General features: G+C 48.0%; 2 protein-coding genes and 2 non-coding genes across 6 annotated transcripts; 3 read left to right on the top strand and 1 right to left on the bottom strand.

The window, feature by feature from the left end:
- Positions 1 to 271: 271 nt before the first annotated feature.
- On the top strand, positions 272 to 6,004 carry dkc1 (dyskeratosis congenita 1, dyskerin). 3 transcript variants are annotated; one of them, XM_030044508.1, is made up of 15 exons: positions 272 to 341; positions 1,869 to 1,924; positions 2,001 to 2,087; positions 2,703 to 2,794; positions 2,883 to 3,067; positions 3,278 to 3,342; positions 3,423 to 3,549; positions 3,632 to 3,762; positions 3,973 to 4,116; positions 4,197 to 4,317; positions 4,541 to 4,659; positions 4,738 to 4,841; positions 5,205 to 5,250; positions 5,343 to 5,510; positions 5,726 to 6,004. In XM_030044508.1, the coding sequence occupies exons 1-15, from the start codon at positions 326 to 328 to the stop codon at positions 5,786 to 5,788; spliced, it is 1,524 nt and encodes a 507-aa protein (XP_029900368.1). In that variant the 5' UTR covers positions 272 to 325; the 3' UTR covers positions 5,789 to 6,004. The 3 variants fall into 3 exon arrangements, with proteins under 3 accessions (XP_029900368.1, XP_029900369.1, XP_029900367.1); XM_030044509.1 differs by having other exon boundaries at positions 311 to 341; positions 1,872 to 1,924; XM_030044507.1 differs by lacking the exon at positions 272 to 341 and adding an exon at positions 872 to 926.
- Positions 3,797 to 3,924, top strand: LOC115354811 (small nucleolar RNA SNORA36 family). The gene has a single exon (XR_003927813.1). It is a non-coding gene; the product is annotated as a small nucleolar RNA SNORA36 family (small nucleolar RNA).
- On the top strand, positions 4,354 to 4,428 carry LOC115354803 (small nucleolar RNA SNORD83). Its single transcript, XR_003927805.1, has one exon. It is a non-coding gene; the product is annotated as a small nucleolar RNA SNORD83 (small nucleolar RNA).
- Positions 6,005 to 6,111: 107 nt separating the features above from the next.
- LOC115354228 (uncharacterized) lies at positions 6,112 to 15,111 on the bottom strand. The gene is made up of 5 exons (XM_030044511.1): positions 14,989 to 15,111; positions 11,851 to 12,521; positions 8,984 to 9,172; positions 7,856 to 8,063; positions 6,112 to 7,133 (listed from the first exon to the last, which is right to left on the bottom strand). The coding sequence occupies exons 2-5, from the start codon at positions 12,509 to 12,511 to the stop codon at positions 6,911 to 6,913; spliced, it is 1,281 nt and encodes a 426-aa protein (XP_029900371.1). The 5' UTR covers positions 12,512 to 12,521; positions 14,989 to 15,111; the 3' UTR covers positions 6,112 to 6,910.
- Between the last annotated feature and the right edge of the window lie 916 nt (positions 15,112 to 16,027).

Here is a 16,027-nt window from a genome sequence, read left to right on the forward strand (position 1 = left end):
AATAAACAGACAAAAAAGGATTAGACAGCTTAAAAACAATAAAATACCATTTGACATCAGGACAATATTACAACAACAGTCAGGGAATAAGAGTTATGAGTTTATGTTTGAGTTTTTGAGAAGGAGTGATTTAATAGGAAGGATATAACTTCTGGTTATTTATTTACTTAATTTTATGGGGAGGTAGTCATACTGATCCACACTCCAAACCAGTAGGTGGCGGTAATGCTGCTATTCAATGTTTGCCAACCGCCAATAAAACTCAAGAAGAAGAAGAGGCCAGTAGCGAAGAGGCCAGCAGCCGTGCGCTCAGTCTCAGACCAAGATGGCGGACACAGAGGGTGAGTGTGCGCAGCGCTGCTGTTGATTTAAACTTCATGTCGTTTAAATTCTGTGAATAAAACGCAAAGCAGCCGGACTCTGGTGGCTGCTAGCTGCGATGCTAACAGCAGCACCGACACAGAGCGTGCAGCTGCGCGGAGGGAAGCCAACAGACTCTGTTAGAAATCTGACCTTTTTAGAAAAAAAAAAAAAAAAAAAAAACACGCATTCGGTCACGGCAAGGCGACACGACAACCATTGTCCACACGGTTTTTTTTTTTTTAATTTTTAATTTTTTAATATATATATATATATATATCGTCCGCCTCCGACTCTGTTTGTGCATGTTTGTTTGTCATAGCAGCCAAAATATTGTGGTTCTTCTAACGAAGCGTGGCCCGGCTCTCGGCCTGGGAGCTGTCCTGCTCCCGGCCAGGTGTGGAAGTCGAGGTTTTTATCGTCACGTTGAGACCTGGTGCTCAGTGCTCATGCCGACTTTACCTGCCGATGTTAGTGGGTCAGTAGCGGCGGTCAGTCCCGGTGCAGCTGCTCGTTCCCGTCGCCGATGAGCCCGTCGCCGGTACCGGAGCCGGACTCTGGTCCCGGTAAACTCATCGCGTCACCTCCCGTTAAAACTGCAGTTTCCCTGCAGGAGGAGTTTCGTGTTGGAAAGAGACTTTAAGAAACTGTTTGTTAGGATTTAGAGAATTAAAGATGTTTTGATCCACGGACTGGAGCGGAAATTAAGTTTAGAGTTGGGTTGTCTCTGTGAAACTCAACCACTTTTCCCTCTCAGTCCGTCTCATCTGACACTAAAAGATTCTCCTGCACGTCGGGTTGAGATTTTCTTGGTCTTGCTTGATTTTATGTTTTGTTGTATTTTGTTAAATCCGCAGTTTAGCTCTCAGGCCTGTTAGCTAGCTGGGTTAGCTTCCTAATGCTAACAACCATGTGCTGCCAGAGGCCACGTGGGCTCATGTTGAATGGAGCTCGTGCATCTCTTCCAACCTGAAACCACGTGACCACAAATTCATAAGTACAATGTACTTAATTTGACCTGAAGACAAACCAGGTGTGTGTATACTGTACGTGTCTACAAAGAGATAAAGGTCTTTAATTAAGGACAATCAGATAAGATATTCCTTTATTAGTCCCACGGTGGGGAAATTTCACGCATCACAGCAGCAAAGTGGAGAGCAAAATATGAAGCATAATCAAGGCTCGAACTCCCTTAATGTGCTTAAACCCCTTCACGCTGAACTGAAAATGTTTCCTTCCATTTAAGGTGTAAACTCAGGAAAGACGTTCTGATCTGGGTTAGGAGGAGTTAATCATCTGGGTTTAATATGTGAGGAGATGAGAGATCAATGAACATCACATACATGGACCTTTTTAGTTTAAATTTCCATACACACAACTCTTTACAGGGTCCAATCATAAATATTAATGTTAGAATTAAGGAATCATGTTTCCATGTGTGAAACTGAATATCAATGAATTTGAATTGGTAATCAGTCAAAGTTGATCAGTTTGAATATTTTCTGCAGCAGTAGCGGTGAAGAAGAAGAAGAAGGGGAAGAAAGTTGCAGAAGAAGAAGTGGGGGTGAGTGTGCACGTGTGCGTCATCTCTGTGCTGAATAAAGTTTTCCCATCGACTTACATAAAGTTTGATCTGACAGGAGATCCAGGAGAGCGGAGACTTTTTCATCAAACCCGAGTCCAGAGCGGCGAGTCTGGACACGTCGCAGTGGCCGCTGCTGCTCAAGGTGAGGACCCACTTCCTGTTTCCTGTTTGATCAGCTGATCAAGCGCAGCGCCTTCCTTCAGTTCCATCAAGAGAAAAGCATGGAAGTAAAGCTGAGCATGTTTCCATCAAGTTTCAGGTTCTGTAATGTGTGCAGAGCAACACACGGTGCTGGTTTTGGTCCCAGTGGATCACATGACACCAAACCTGAATGTCTTTATTTTTACCTGGAAACACCTGGGAGACGATGCCAGGAAATGAAAATGTGGTTTGGCCTGAGAGCCTCTGGTGGAGGGAGGGTGTCGGAAACAAAGCAGGCGTGTGAAGTGATGAGTCGGTTTATCCATTCTCTGAGCGCCGCCGGCTCGGCTGCGGCCTCCGGTTCGGAGGCGCCGTGGCTCCGGCTCGCCGCCGTCCCGGTGTTCTGCCGGGCCGTCTGTCCGGGCCGGACCGCCACCCGGCATGAGCCGCGCTGCCGCCAAGACGATTTCCTGTTCTGATCACACGCTTACTGCCCACAAACTGCTTTCTGGTTTGAAGTTTTACTTCCTGGTTCATTTGGATACGTTTGGATTTGTTTGAGTTTATTGATCCGACATGAAGCCGCTCACACACTTTTTTTTTTTGACTTTCCTAGAACTTTGATAAGCTAAACATCCGGACCGCCCACTATACGCCCCTTCCCAGCGGATCCAACCCCCTGAAGAGGAACATCCACGATTATGTCAGGTACCGTTTCTGCTTCCTGCCACTGGTTTCCATGTTGCCATGGAAACCAGTGGCCGCTAACGAGCCAGGTTTATTTCCGCTGTTTCAGATCCGGATTCATCAACCTGGACAAGCCGGCCAACCCGTCGTCCCACGAAGTCGTGGCGTGGATCCGTCGGATCCTGCGTGTGGAGAAGACGGGTCACAGCGGGACGCTCGACCCCAAAGTGACGGGCTGTCTGATCGTGTGCGTGGACCGAGCCACGCGGCTCGTCAAGTCGCAGCAGAGCGCCGGTACGGCACTTTTCCTCAGATTTGTTAGTTGGCAGGAAATGTTGCAGCTGTATGTCACATGTTTTTCTTTGTCAGAGCTGATGGTTAAATTTGTTGTTGCACATTGGAACGTTGTAGTTGTGACAGCAGAGTGAGACCTCTCTGGCAGAGGTGAGCTCTGCATGTCGACAGAAACTAGCCCCGCCCCCTCTGCTCTCTGCTGCGTTGCAGGCAAAGAGTACGTGGGGATCGTTCGGCTGCACAATGCCATAGAGAACGAGCACGCTCTCTCTCGGGTGAGTTCCTGCTCGCTTTGATGATGTCATCGCGTGGGTTAACGGTTCGGCATTGACGGCAGGTTTGTTTTCCTCCGCAGGCTTTGGAGACGCTGACCGGAGCTTTGTTCCAGCGCCCGCCGCTCATCGCCGCCGTCAAGCGTCAGCTGAGGGTTCGAACAATTTACGAAAGCAAACTGATCGAGTACGACCCGGAGAGGAGGCTGGGTGAGGGTTAGGGTTATCAGACGGCCGGCAGCTGTGTTGTGGTCGCACGGGAGCGGCAGAGTGATGCCTCTTTCTGTTGCAGGGATCTTCTGGGTGAGCTGCGAGGCGGGAACATACATCCGGACGCTCTGCGTGCACCTGGGCCTGCTGCTCGGGGTCGGAGGTCAGATGCAGGAGCTGAGGCGAGTTCGCTCCGGCGTCCTGGGCGAGAAGGTGAGTTTCACTTCCTGTGAGTCAAACGGCTAAAAACCAAAGTGTTGAGTTCAGTCCTGAGTGCCGGTCTCAGGCCTGCTAATTAAACTTTGGTACAGAGAACGGCAGAGCGACCGAGTTTCCGCTGTCGGCCGACAGCGGAGGTCACGTCTGCCGACATCACCATAGAAGAAGACATAAATGTGACGGCGTGCGCTTGATGTGTTGCAGGACAACATGGTGACCATGCACGACGTCCTGGACGCCCAGTGGCAGTTTGACCACAACAAAGACGAGTCGTACCTGCGGAGGGTCATCTTCCCTCTGGAGAAGCTGCTGGTTTCCCACAAGAGGCTGGTGATGAAGGACAGCGCTGTGAGTCGCCGCCGCCGCCGCCGCCGCCACTCCGGCTTTCACTGAGACGACCAAAATTTTAAAATGTTTTGTGTTCGCAGGTGAACGCCATTTGCTACGGCGCCAAGATCATGCTGCCCGGTGTTTTAAGGTACGAAGACGGGATTGAGGTCAACCAGGACATCGTCGTCATAACGACGAAGGGCGAGGCCATCTGTATCGGTGAGTCCCACTTCCTGTTTTAACGTTGAGGGCGGAGCCACATGATGACCTGAATAGAGAGCAGGAGCTCGGCTGTGATGACATCTCATCTATCACCCCTGTCTGATGGCTTCGCACGCAAAACAGGAAGTGACATCAAGTGACTTCCTGTTTTATGCAGGATGATGTCAGAGCAGAAAATGAGATTGAAGTTTTTAATCTCACTTGTTTGTTTGGTTTCCAGCCGTCGCTCTGATGACGACGGCGGTGATTTCCACGTGCGACCACGGCGTCGTTGCCAAGATCAAGCGGGTGATCATGGAGCGCGACACGTATCCTCGCAAGTGGGGACTCGGACCGAAGGTACAAAGCACAGATTAGAGTGTCTTCACGCGAATAATCTGTTGTAATGTGAACTATAATCTGAATGTGCGTCACCAGGCCAGCCAGAAGAAAATGATGATTCAGAAAGGACTTCTGGACAAACATGGAAAACCCAACGGAAGCACACCGGCAGAATGGAAGGACGACTACGTAGATTACAGGTAATCCAGCGTAATCTCACATCATGACATTGTATTATGAATCAAGTTTTCAGATTTGGGATTTCAAACATGATTCTACAAACATAACATAAACATTCAAACATAATTCTAATCATAACACCAAACAGTAGTTGTAATTCATTGTAATCTGGGATTGCAGACAGTTATCCCTCGCTGAGCTGCCGTGCTCGGGGAGGGAGTCGCTCTGCTACAGAAACGTCAGTCACACATCAGAGCGGCCTGCGGCCTGCAGGCGGCTGTTACCCTGACAACACGCAGATTATAATCCTGATATTGGATCATGTTATATTCTGATGCAGAGATTTGCTGTGAAAGTAAACGTTTGTTTGTTTTTCGTTGAAGTGCGTCCAAAGGAGCGGCGGTGTCGTGCGACGGGACGCCGGCGAAGGTAGAAAACGAGTTTTGCCCGTTAGTTAAAATAGAGATTTGAAAGTGTTGCCGTGACGATGAAATGTAACGTCTGCGCCGTTTGTCCCGCAGAGGAAGAGGGAGGCGGCCGACAGCGACGGCGACAGCGAGGGCGCGAGCACGACGCCATCGACGCCGTCCGCAGAGCAGCTGAAGAAAGAGAAGAAGAAGAAGAAGAAAGAAAAGAAAGCCAAGCTGGAGGAGGAAGAGGCGGGGGAGGGGGGCGGGGCAGAGGGAGAGGTGGGTCCAGGGGGCTTTTACTTTGAAGAGTGTGAAACCCTAACAGAACTGATACTGGGTCCAGTGAAATGCTTTTGTAAATTTGGGGGATTTTTTAGAAAGATTGCCAAACCTAATCATAAAAAATCGAACATTAGTAAGTTCAGAATGTGGTTTTTTTCCTCAAATTTTAAATGTTGGAAATATTTTCTAATTAAAAGCGTCTCTTCATGCAGACGGAAACTCCCAAGAAGAAGAAGAAGAAAAAGAAGCAGAAGGAAGCAGACGAGTCAGAGTGATGATGATGAAGATGATGAGGGTCTGCTGGGTGTCTGTCAGCCTCAGTGCGATTGGCCCACGCTCCCAGTGCATTCTGGGAGAATAAACTGTAATGTGGACTGCATGGTTGCAGGAACGGGAGGAAAAAGTTTTGTATTGTTTTGTTTTCAGATGTGTATATATGCTCGAGGCTTAAGCCCGACTTTGTAATTTGAAAATAAATTTTTTTTCTTAACTGCTGTTTATTTTCACATCAGCTGCCAGATCTGACACAAATTAAGAAAAACAAACCTCGTAAAGGATTTTCATCTCCATGTGACCTTAACTGGATCCTTTAGTGTTATTTTAGACATTTCTCTTCAAGGTGTAATAGTGTTATGAAGCACCAGGTGGTGCTGTGACCTGTTCAAACACTTCCTGTCATCACAGGAAGGAAAGGCAGCTACATGCCTGAATCTTGTAGCAGATGAAGGTGAGTTGGTCTGTTCTGTCAGTTTCACTTTGAAAAACAAAATCACAATAATTACATATCAAATATCATGAGACTGAAGCTGCAGGGTCATTTTCTTTATTTCCTTCGAAACTCAGACATTAAAACCAGTGAGAGCAGAGCAGTTCAGTGGTGTTTCCTATTGGTGGCGCTAGAGGGAACATAATGAAAGGTTTCATCTTGTAGGCCAGAGGTTCTCAACCTGGGGTCCAGGGCCCTTCTGGGGGTCCCCCAGAAAAATGGTGAATATTTTAATTTCACGAACTTGAAGTTAATCCACAGTTGTTTCTCCTCACTGTTAATCTGCAGTACAAATAATCTGATGATTAGATTATGGTGTGTATTAATGTGGGAACATACTTTTGATTTGTCATATATATATATATATATATATATATATATATATATATATATAGGGTTAGGGTTATATAATATGTGTGTGTATAACTGTCACAGCTGCACTGTCTGTAAGCCTGAACCTGGAAATGAAGCCAAGCTAACGAGTTCTTTAACCCTTTTAATTGACAACATGTTCTTACATGTCGTTGAATAACGTGTTGTTTCCTGGCAGTTTGCTGGCCGCAGCATCCTGGCCTCGGCAGAGCCGCAGGTTTGCTGCCTTGCTCAGAGGCTCAGGGGCAGTAAACAATGGTTAAACACAGGGGCAAGCGGGCAGGTCCCCGCCCCCTCTGGAGGTGACGACTTGGACTCTGTGATTGGTTAGACTCTGCAGCTCGGCGACGAGGCGCAGCAGGCGTGGGCTGGGCTGGTCGCCGACCCGGTCCGGTTGGTGGTACGAGTCCAGAACCTCCAGAGTTTCCAGCTGCTGCAGCCGCGCCAGGCACAGGAAGTCGTCATCTGGCACGTTGTGATGCCTGCAACAAAACAGCAGATTGGTTTAGGAGGAAAGGGGTGGAACATCATTCAGGATGAAGACCGTAGCAGCGATCCAGTTAAAGCTCCGTCCCGGTTCTCCTGCAGGTTCTCCAGAACGTTCCTCTGCTCTCCTCCCAGAGCGAGCAGTGGGGTTTCAGAGCTGCCACATCACTCCTCCTCCCTTTCCTCCATTCATTCCACTACGATATGAACATGAACTTTCAGAGCCTTCACACTTTCTTCACTCCAGTTTTCCATCAGCCCAATAAAGTCCTCCACATGAGTTTTCCTGAAAGCAGCAGCACTGTTGGGTTCTCCTACTTGGATATTATTTAGAAATTTATCTACAGGGGCGCCCCGGCACCTCACCTGGTAGAGCGTGTACTTCTTGTTAAGTCCCGGGTTCGAATCCGACCTCAGGCCCTTTGCTGCAGGTCGTCCCCTCTCTCTCCCCTGCCCTTCCTGCCTCTTTCTCTACTGTTACTGTCAAATAAAGCAGAAACGCCAAAAACATAATCTTTACAAAGAAATCTACCTCCAGTCATGATGTCAAACCTCCTGGTCTTCCCTCTAGCGCCATCAGCAGGCTCCGCTGGCATCTGCACTTGAAATAACTTGTTTTCTCTGTCAGTATTTTATTGAGCTAAAGTGAAATGCCAGGAGATTGGCTGAGAGAGACTGTGTGGAGTCATGTGACAGGAAGTCAGCAGATGAGACTCACTTTATCCTGAGTGTCCGGAGTCGGGGGAAGAGCTGCGGCACGAGTCCGACCAGGCTGCCGTCGCCCCAGGGCTCCAGGTGGAGGCACTGCAGCTCGGGAAGCTTCATGCCGAGCGCCCGCAGGTCGGCGGCCGTCATGTCGACGCACAGCATCAGGCTGCGGACGGAGGCGGGCAGGAAGTCTGCGTACGCGCCCAGAGGATGACCACCTGACACCACAAACATGGATGTGTTTCTTTCAGTTTTTGCCCACAAAACTAATAGCAATCTTTCAACTTTGCTTTCATTCTGTCCAGTTTCCCTCCCCTGCAGCTCGCGCTCTGCACATCATGTGATGTCTGCGCACACCGAGTCCCAGCAAACAGCTGCTAGTGTAAAATACCTGCTGCTTTTGGAGTCACGGTTCACGTTCATATGTAGTCGTCGTGGTTGGAGTGTGTGTAATGTCCCCAAAAGTGACCTGTGTGTGTGTGTGTGTCAGGTTTGGTCGACCTCCTCCATGACACAACACACACACTGATGAAGAGAAGTTGGCTTGTTAATGCTATAGAAACTACAGTGTAAACACCAGCTGATGGCGGCCAATAGGAACTCTCTGTATATCCTGCATGCACCACAGGGGGCGTTCCCATTGGTACAGTGGTGGAAAAAAGTTTTCGGACACCCTTCAAATTTTACACAATCTCAAATATTATCATGAAATATTTGTGGAAAAATCTTTTTTTGTGTTTCAAAAGGTGTGGCTGCATTAGACAGATACAAACAAATACAAATTATATTTTTTTGTTTATTGTTTACAAGAAAAACTAACAAAACTAAATAGTTGACAGTGTAATCTTTATCTTCAGGCGTGTTTCCTGCGTTAGGTTCCTTGTTTTAGCCATTTTTCTGTCTGAAGAACTTTCAGATGTGCTGCTTTATATAGACACCAAGCATGGCAACAAAAATTGTGTCTTTTAATAAAAAGAACCACCTTCATCACTGGAACCAAAATGATCCAATACTCCAAATTTCTTATGTATTTTTATGGATTTTTTTTCTTTTAAAATCTTGTCGTAAATGTTTTTTTTTTTCTTGCTCAAAATTCAGAGTCAGAGCAAACAGACAAATGGACCAATCAGAGGCTCACCGTGCACGCTGAGGCTGCTCAGCTGCTGCAGGGCGCTCAGCCACGTCTGCAGGTGACAGGTGGGCCCGGGGACGGAGTACAGGTGGTAGACGGACAGGCTGCGGAGGCGAGACAAAGGCCGCAGCACTTCCTGTGACACTACAGTGTCGTAGTTCAGCAGCTGCAGACTGGACAGACGCAGAGCGCCACCTGCAGGACGACATGACACTTCCTCTTCACACACACCCAACTAACAAACTTCATAATTACACAACATCACAACATCTGCAGGAGAAATTACAATAAATCCTCAGAATATTTACAATAAACTCAAAAACTGGACTAAAAAACAATAAGTAAATATACAAAGCTTTATCAGATAAATGATAATTAAATGATAGGTTAATTTAAAATAATAAGCTAACTACATGCTAACACGCTGTGCAGATGACATGCGGGTGAACATATTGATGTGTTAGAGGTTTAGCTGGATGTCGCCTCTTAATCTGTTAAAACCACTTTTGTTTGGGATTATGAAATCAGAGCTGGACCTGTCTGTCCAATCAGAAGCTCAGGGTTCCACCTGTCTGTCCAATCAGAAGCTCAGCTCACATCAATTTGACACGTGAACTGACATGAGATTTTAATGTTCAAATAAAGAAAAATGTTGGATGATAGAGAAGCTTCTTTTATTTTGTTTTATTGTTGTTTTGTTTTGTTGCCGAGGCAACGCAGCACCAGCCACCACACACAAATGCGGTCTTTTGTCCCGGTGGAGAGGAGATGTAAACATGTAAACATGTAAACATGTAACCTGTGATTCTTTCAGCCTCTAACTCAGCAGAACAACTGACAGACTTGGGCTCACAGGGTCACGGGGTCAAAGGGTCGCAGGGTCACGGTTTCACAGGGTCACAGGCTCGCAGGGTCACGGGTCAAAGGGTTGCAAAGTCACATGGTTGCAGGGTCACGGGGTCGCAAAGTCACATGGTCGTGGGGTCACGGGGTTGGAAAGTCACACGGTCGTGGGGTCACGGGGTCAAAGGGTCGCAATGTCCCATGGTCGTGGGGTCACGGGGTGGCAGGGTCATGGGGTTGCAAAGACACATGGTCGCAGGGTCACGGGGTCGCATGGTCACATGGTCGCAAAGTCACGAGGTCGCAGGGTCACGGGGTCGCATGGTCACATCGTCGCAAAGTCACGGGGTCGCATGGTCGGGGGGTCACATGGTCGCATGGTCACATGGTCGCAGGGTCACGGGGTCGCATGGTCGGGGGGTCACAGGGTCACATGGTCGCAGGTTCACGGGGTCGCATGGTCAGGGGGTCACAGAGTTACATGGTCGTAGCGTCACGGGGTCGCAGGGTCTCGGGGTCGCAAAGTCACATGGTCATGGGGTCACGGGGTCGCAAAGTCACATGGTCGCGGGGTCACGGGGTCGCATGGTCACATGGTCACATGGTCGCAGTGTCACGGGGTCGCATGGTCACATGGTCGCAAAGTCACGGGGTCGCATGGTCACATGGTCGCAACGTCACGGGGTTGCATGGTCACGGGGTCGCATGGTCACATGGTCGCAAAGTCACGGGGTCGCATGGTCACATGGTCGCAGGGTCACGGGGTCGCAAGGTCACATGGTCGCAAAGTCACGGGGTCGCAGGGTCATGGGGGTCGCATGGTCTCAAAGTCACGGGGTCGCATGGTCACATGGTCACAGGGTCACGGGGGTCGCATGGTCTCAAAGTCACGGGGTCGCATGGTTGCAGGGTTACGGGGGTCGCATGGTCTCAAAGTCACGGGGTCGCATGGTCACATGGTCGCAAAGTCACGAGGTCGCAGGGTCACGGGGTCGCATGGTCACATCGTTGCAAAGTCACGGGGTGACATGGTCGCAGGGTCACAGGGCCGCATGGTCACATGGTCGCAAGGTCACGGGGTCGCATGGTCGGGGGGTCACAGGGTCGCATGGTCACATGGTCGCAGGGTCACGGGGTCGCATGGTCGGGGGGTCACAGAGTCACATGGTCGTAGCGTCACGGGGTCGCAGGGTCACGGGGTCGCATGGTCGGGGGTCACAGGGTCACATGGTCAAATGGTCGCAAAGCCACGGGGTCGCATGGTCACATGGTCGCAGGGTCACATGGTCGCAAGGTCACGGGGTCGCATGGTTGGGAGGTCACGGGGTCGCAGGGTTGCAGGGTCACGGGGTGGCACTATCACAGGGTCACATGGTCACGGTTTCACAGGGTCACGGGGTCGCATGGTCACATGGTCACATGGTCGCAGGGTCACATGGTCACATGGTCAAAGAGTCACGGGGTCACATGGTCGCAGGGTCACGGGGTCGCATGGTCGCAGGGTCACGGGGTCACATGGTCGCAGGGTCACGGGGTCGCATGGTCGCAGGGTCACGGGGTCGCATGGTCACATGGTCGCAGGGTCACGGGGTCACATGGTCACATGGTCAAAGAGTCACGGGGTCACATGGTCGCAGGGTCACGGGGTTACATGGTCACAGGGTCACATGGTCGTGGGGTCATGGGGTCGCAAGGTCACGGTTTCACAGGATCATGGAGTCGCAGGGTCACGGTGTCATGGGATCGCAGGGTCACAGGGTCGCATGGTCACATGGTCGCATGGTCACAGAATCACAGAGTCGAAAGGTCACAGGGTCATGGGGTCACGAGGTCGCAGGGGTGGGCGTGGCTAATTGTGTCTTCTAATATGAACTCCTGACAGGTGATGTAAGCATGATGGCTATGACAGGTGGAACCACAGACAGGAAGTCACATGATCACACTGCAGCCAATCAATATCCCAGCATTCCACCTTCAACTCTGATTCTTCTTCAGTGGTATTGTAACAGGTGTTTGTGACGTGTCGTGACCTGCTGGAGGGGCGGGGCTAAAGAAGTCCTGCGGCAGCGTCTTGTAGGTGATCATCTCCCAGGACAGGTGCTGCAGGTCGGGCAGGCGCAGCAGGGCGTGGAAGGCGGCCAGAGGAACCGACTGGCTTCCGTCGTGGTGGAACAGCAGCGAAGTCAGACGCGTCATGGTCGAGGCGGCGACCACGAAGTCGGCGGCGGAGCAGGCCAGTCGCACGTTGCACACGCTGAGCTGCGTGAGCTGCTGGCTCAGAGGAAGCAGGAAGTCCAAGACCCGGAGCGGCCTGACGCAGCCGCTGACGGCCAGACGCCTCAGCCGGGCGAACCGCCTCAGCTCATCGGCGCCGGCCTCCGACCAGCCGTCTATCGTGATGCCGCCGACGTCTGGCAGCCAGAGGGCCAGCTGCTTCAGGTGCTTCCTCCTGGCTCGCCGCAGCACCACGCTGTCGACGCGCCGGCGCGCCAGGCTGCGCCAGAACGGCCGGTTGTAGGCGGAGAAGTGGCTGAGCACCACGCAGAAGTCCCGCCACAGCCCGCAGCAGCCGTCCAGCAGCTGCAGGAAGTGCCTGCAGGTGGCGCGCACGCTCAGCTTGTCCCGCACAGACAGGAAGCAGAACACCTGGAGCCACAGCTCATCAGGTAGCCGCCGCTCGCCCGCAGGCATGTACGGGACCCTGCAGGGGACACAAAGACAGCTTCTCCTGAAAGTCAACACAGCATCCCCAGCTCTGCTCACTCTCATTTGTTTGAAAACATGCTGAGACCCAGATGATAAGCAGACAGAGAGAGAGAGAGAGAGAGAGAGAGAGAGAGAGAGAGAGAGAGAGAGAGAGAGAGAGACAGACAGAGAGAGAAACAGACAGAAACAGACAGAGAGACAGACAGACAGGCAGACAGACAGACAGAGAGACAGATATGTGGGTGTTTGTTTTCAGATATTCCTCAATAAGTTTGTTTTCCTGTTAAATTCTTATGTCAGTTTCCTGTAAAGAGTCTGAAAAGTTCACTGATGTTTTAAATTGTTTCCTGTGGAAATGATATCAGCTGTTTCCTACTTCCTAGTATTAACCGTCTATTGCATGAATTATTACTTGAACATGATAAAAGTGTTTTCCTGTGTTTTTATTATTTAAAATGGGTTATATAACAGAAATATAGTAGTTGGTAAATTGTTGCCATATGGCAACAATGTGCATTAGTGGAAAGTACGATAAAATGGGGTCGGACTACCGGCTCTGAGGCTCCGCAAGGTTCTGGCAGGTTTTGGTGGAAGAGTTTTCTCTGTGTGCCACTTCAGGTTTTTCACCTTGTGGAACTCTGGAATGTCATTCCTCAGAGCGCCACCTGTTGACACTTACAATAAGGACTCATACTGTAAGTAATTACTATGGAAAGCCATAAGAAACATTTAGTTTTCGTTTTTGTCCATGTAACTCCTCACACACACACACACACACACACACACACACACACACACACACACACACATCTACCTGTTTCCTCTGCCTCTGTGCCTGACTCTGACCCTGCGTTCTAATACTCATACTATCATACTATTTAGTAGGGAAAAAAAGATTTAGTATGTCCCAATACACAGTGTGTCAGATGCAGTATGCCAAGAGTACTAGGATGTTCTGCTACATCCGGTCAGATTTCGCAGTATGCATGTCAGCATGCTGGGCTGAATCTCAATCTCCTCCCTAAGCCCTGAGCCCTGAGCCCTGACTGACTTAAGGAGCTGCACCTGGAAAGTGACTGAGTGTGTGAGGCTGCAAGGGGCTGAAGTATAAAAAGGGAACGGGACAGCCCTTTGTTTGGTTGTCAACAGCGATGCATCATGTTTCTCACAATCGCAGCTTTGGGACTTTTTATTTTACGTTTTTTGCTTGGTATTTTTGAGGAGTCGTAAAAACAGCATTAAAAAATGATCTACTCCCACAAAAGGCATTGATGAGCTTGCCAAGAGATAAAAAACAAATATGCATTGCCTATCTGCTTATTTCCTTCGTTTCTGAAGTCCATCTTATATAAAATATTATACTCACATAAGAACTTCTTCTTTGCGGCGTCACTGCTGATTTCACCCTTTTTTTTTCTTTTTATACCATGTAGGATTTATGATTTTATGATTTATGATTTTATGTGTGCATGTTTTTTTCTTTTTAGACTGTGCAAGCAGTGCATTTTACATTATTTTATTCTATTTAAATTATAATTGTATTATTATTTTATTTTATTATTTTATATTATCTTTTCTTCTTCTTCTTCTTCTTCTTTTATCTTATTTTATTTGATCTTATCTTATTTTATCGTGTTATCCTATTGTGTATTTTACCTTTTTATTCTGCTTCTATTGTGTTATCCTGTGGTGTGTTATCTAGTGCAACACTTCTGTCTGTTAAAATTGTGCTTTATAAATAAAGTGGATTGGAATGGATTGTTTACAAATTCGCTCGTTTCATTTCGCTTTTCTAGCGGCCGACAGCTGGTTTCCCCAGGGGATTCATGTCATACGTCACCGCTACAGGCGGCGGCGGAAGTGAGCGAGAGGGCCGGACTTCAGGGATGATGTATGTAGTGTGTCCCAATAGGATGCATACGCATGCATATTTCATACCAAACTACATAGGCTACTTTGTAAGGGCAGCTGCAGTACATACTAAAAGTAAAAAGTATAAGTATGAGATTTGGAACGCAGGGCTAGTCTGAGCTGGCCCTGATCTCATCATTATCATCATCATCATCATCATCATCATCATCATCATCATCATCACCATCATCATCATCATCATCATCATCATCACTGGCTCATCCTCTCTCTGCCCTGGTCACTTTCCCTCTCCCATAGAAATAGCTGGGCTGCATGTTCTATGGAGGAAACGAGATAATATGTTACAGTTAGCCTTCAAAATGTTAAATAAATTACAAAATATAAATGAATATAATGTTTTCCCTTTAAAATATAAGCAAAAGTTGTAAACATAGTCTGAGTAGTCTCGTGCTGTGCAGGTCAGTGGGAGTCCAACAGATAGAATGCACCAGGTCATTTCCATATTTGGCAACAAAATTATTTTAGCATTTTACAAAAAAATATAAAACACTGAAACTGGATTTAATGATGAAATTTGAAAGTTAACTTACCTCAGATAGTAATTTGTTTTTATTCGTGATGGAATTTTGCCTAAATATGGAATAATTAGCAAATTTTGGGAGTCCTCTGGCACCGCTGAGCGCAGATGAGGAGTCCAGGGGAAGAGGAGGGCACGCAGGATTTCTTGGTCATGTGATGCTATAAATTATCTGTTCTTCAAAGTAAAAGCCCCCCGTTTCACAGCGAAAAACAGTAAAACGGGAACTTTATATTTCAGCTGTTTAGAAAATTAAAGAAAATGTAGTTGTTGCCATAATGCAACGAAAACATGAAATAGAGGGTAAATATCATCAGTAATATTACAGTCATTCTTATTATTCCCATTATTTACAGGTGTAATCTTCAAAGTTCACTCACTCGCTTCTCCTTCCTGTTACGTCACTGATCAAAGATGCTGAAGGTGATCAAAGAGCTCTCACTCCTTATCGGTTCCTGTGTCCAAGAGGTTTTAATTAAACAACAAACCAGATCAGAGTGGAACCTCTTGCTCCTCATACAGACTCTTCGGTGTCTGTTTTCAGAAATTAGCAGCTGACCAATAAATGACAGGGTGGGGGTCAAGCTCGGGCTCGGGGTCAGACTCTGTCCATGCAGTGAATTTATTCAGTTCTCAAGCCCTTTTATGTTTCCCTGCCGTTCCCCCTGCAGACAGCAGGTGGCATCTTTTTCTCGTTTACTTTATTCTCCCAGCCAAATCACTTTTGGCCTCAAATTTCGTTTTTAATCTGTGAGACTCAGAAGATCTTGGTCCCTGCAAAGAAAACATGACCTTGATAACCTGATAAAAAAAAAAAGTCTTAATGGCAAATATCATCTACAAGTCCAGATTTCTTCAGTTTCACCCTAAAAACATTTTATTTTATTCAACACAGCAAGACTTCCCATCTCCTTAGAAACATCATGGAAACATCACCAGGTAATTTTAACTGATTAAAAAAACATTTTATGATCTATTTTTTTCTCTTAATTTCTTTCCATTGTGCAATTTTATCGATTATTTTCAGCGATGATTTCATTATTATTTTTTCT

This window comes from Myripristis murdjan, chromosome 22 (assembly GCF_902150065.1).
Source record: "Myripristis murdjan chromosome 22, fMyrMur1.1, whole genome shotgun sequence".
In the NCBI taxonomy this organism is placed as follows: domain Eukaryota; kingdom Metazoa; phylum Chordata; class Actinopteri; order Holocentriformes; family Holocentridae; genus Myripristis; species Myripristis murdjan.

What these genes read in the sequence shown, in the direction of transcription:
- LOC115354228 (XM_030044511.1), bottom strand. Translation starts at nt 12,511, where the DNA reads ATGCCTGCGGGCGAGCGGCGGCTACCTGATGAGCTGTGGCTCCAGGTG. An exon ending in TAGCCCCGCCCCTCCAGCAG is followed by an intron (nt 9,173 to 11,850) that starts GTCACGACACGT and finishes GTCGTCCTGCAG; the next exon opens with GTGGCGCTCTGCGTCTGTCC. An exon ending in CTCCGGACACTCAGGATAAA is followed by an intron (nt 7,134 to 7,855) that starts GTGAGTCTCATC and finishes GTTTTGTTGCAG; the next exon opens with GCATCACAACGTGCCAGATG.
- dkc1 (XM_030044507.1), top strand. Translation starts at nt 887, where the DNA reads ATGAGCCCGTCGCCGGTACCGGAGCCGGACTCTGGTCCCG. An exon ending in AGTGGGGACTCGGACCGAAG is followed by an intron (nt 4,660 to 4,737) that starts GTACAAAGCACA and finishes GTGCGTCACCAG; the next exon opens with GCCAGCCAGAAGAAAATGAT. An exon ending in GCGACGGGACGCCGGCGAAG is followed by an intron (nt 5,251 to 5,342) that starts GTAGAAAACGAG and finishes TTTGTCCCGCAG; the next exon opens with AGGAAGAGGGAGGCGGCCGA.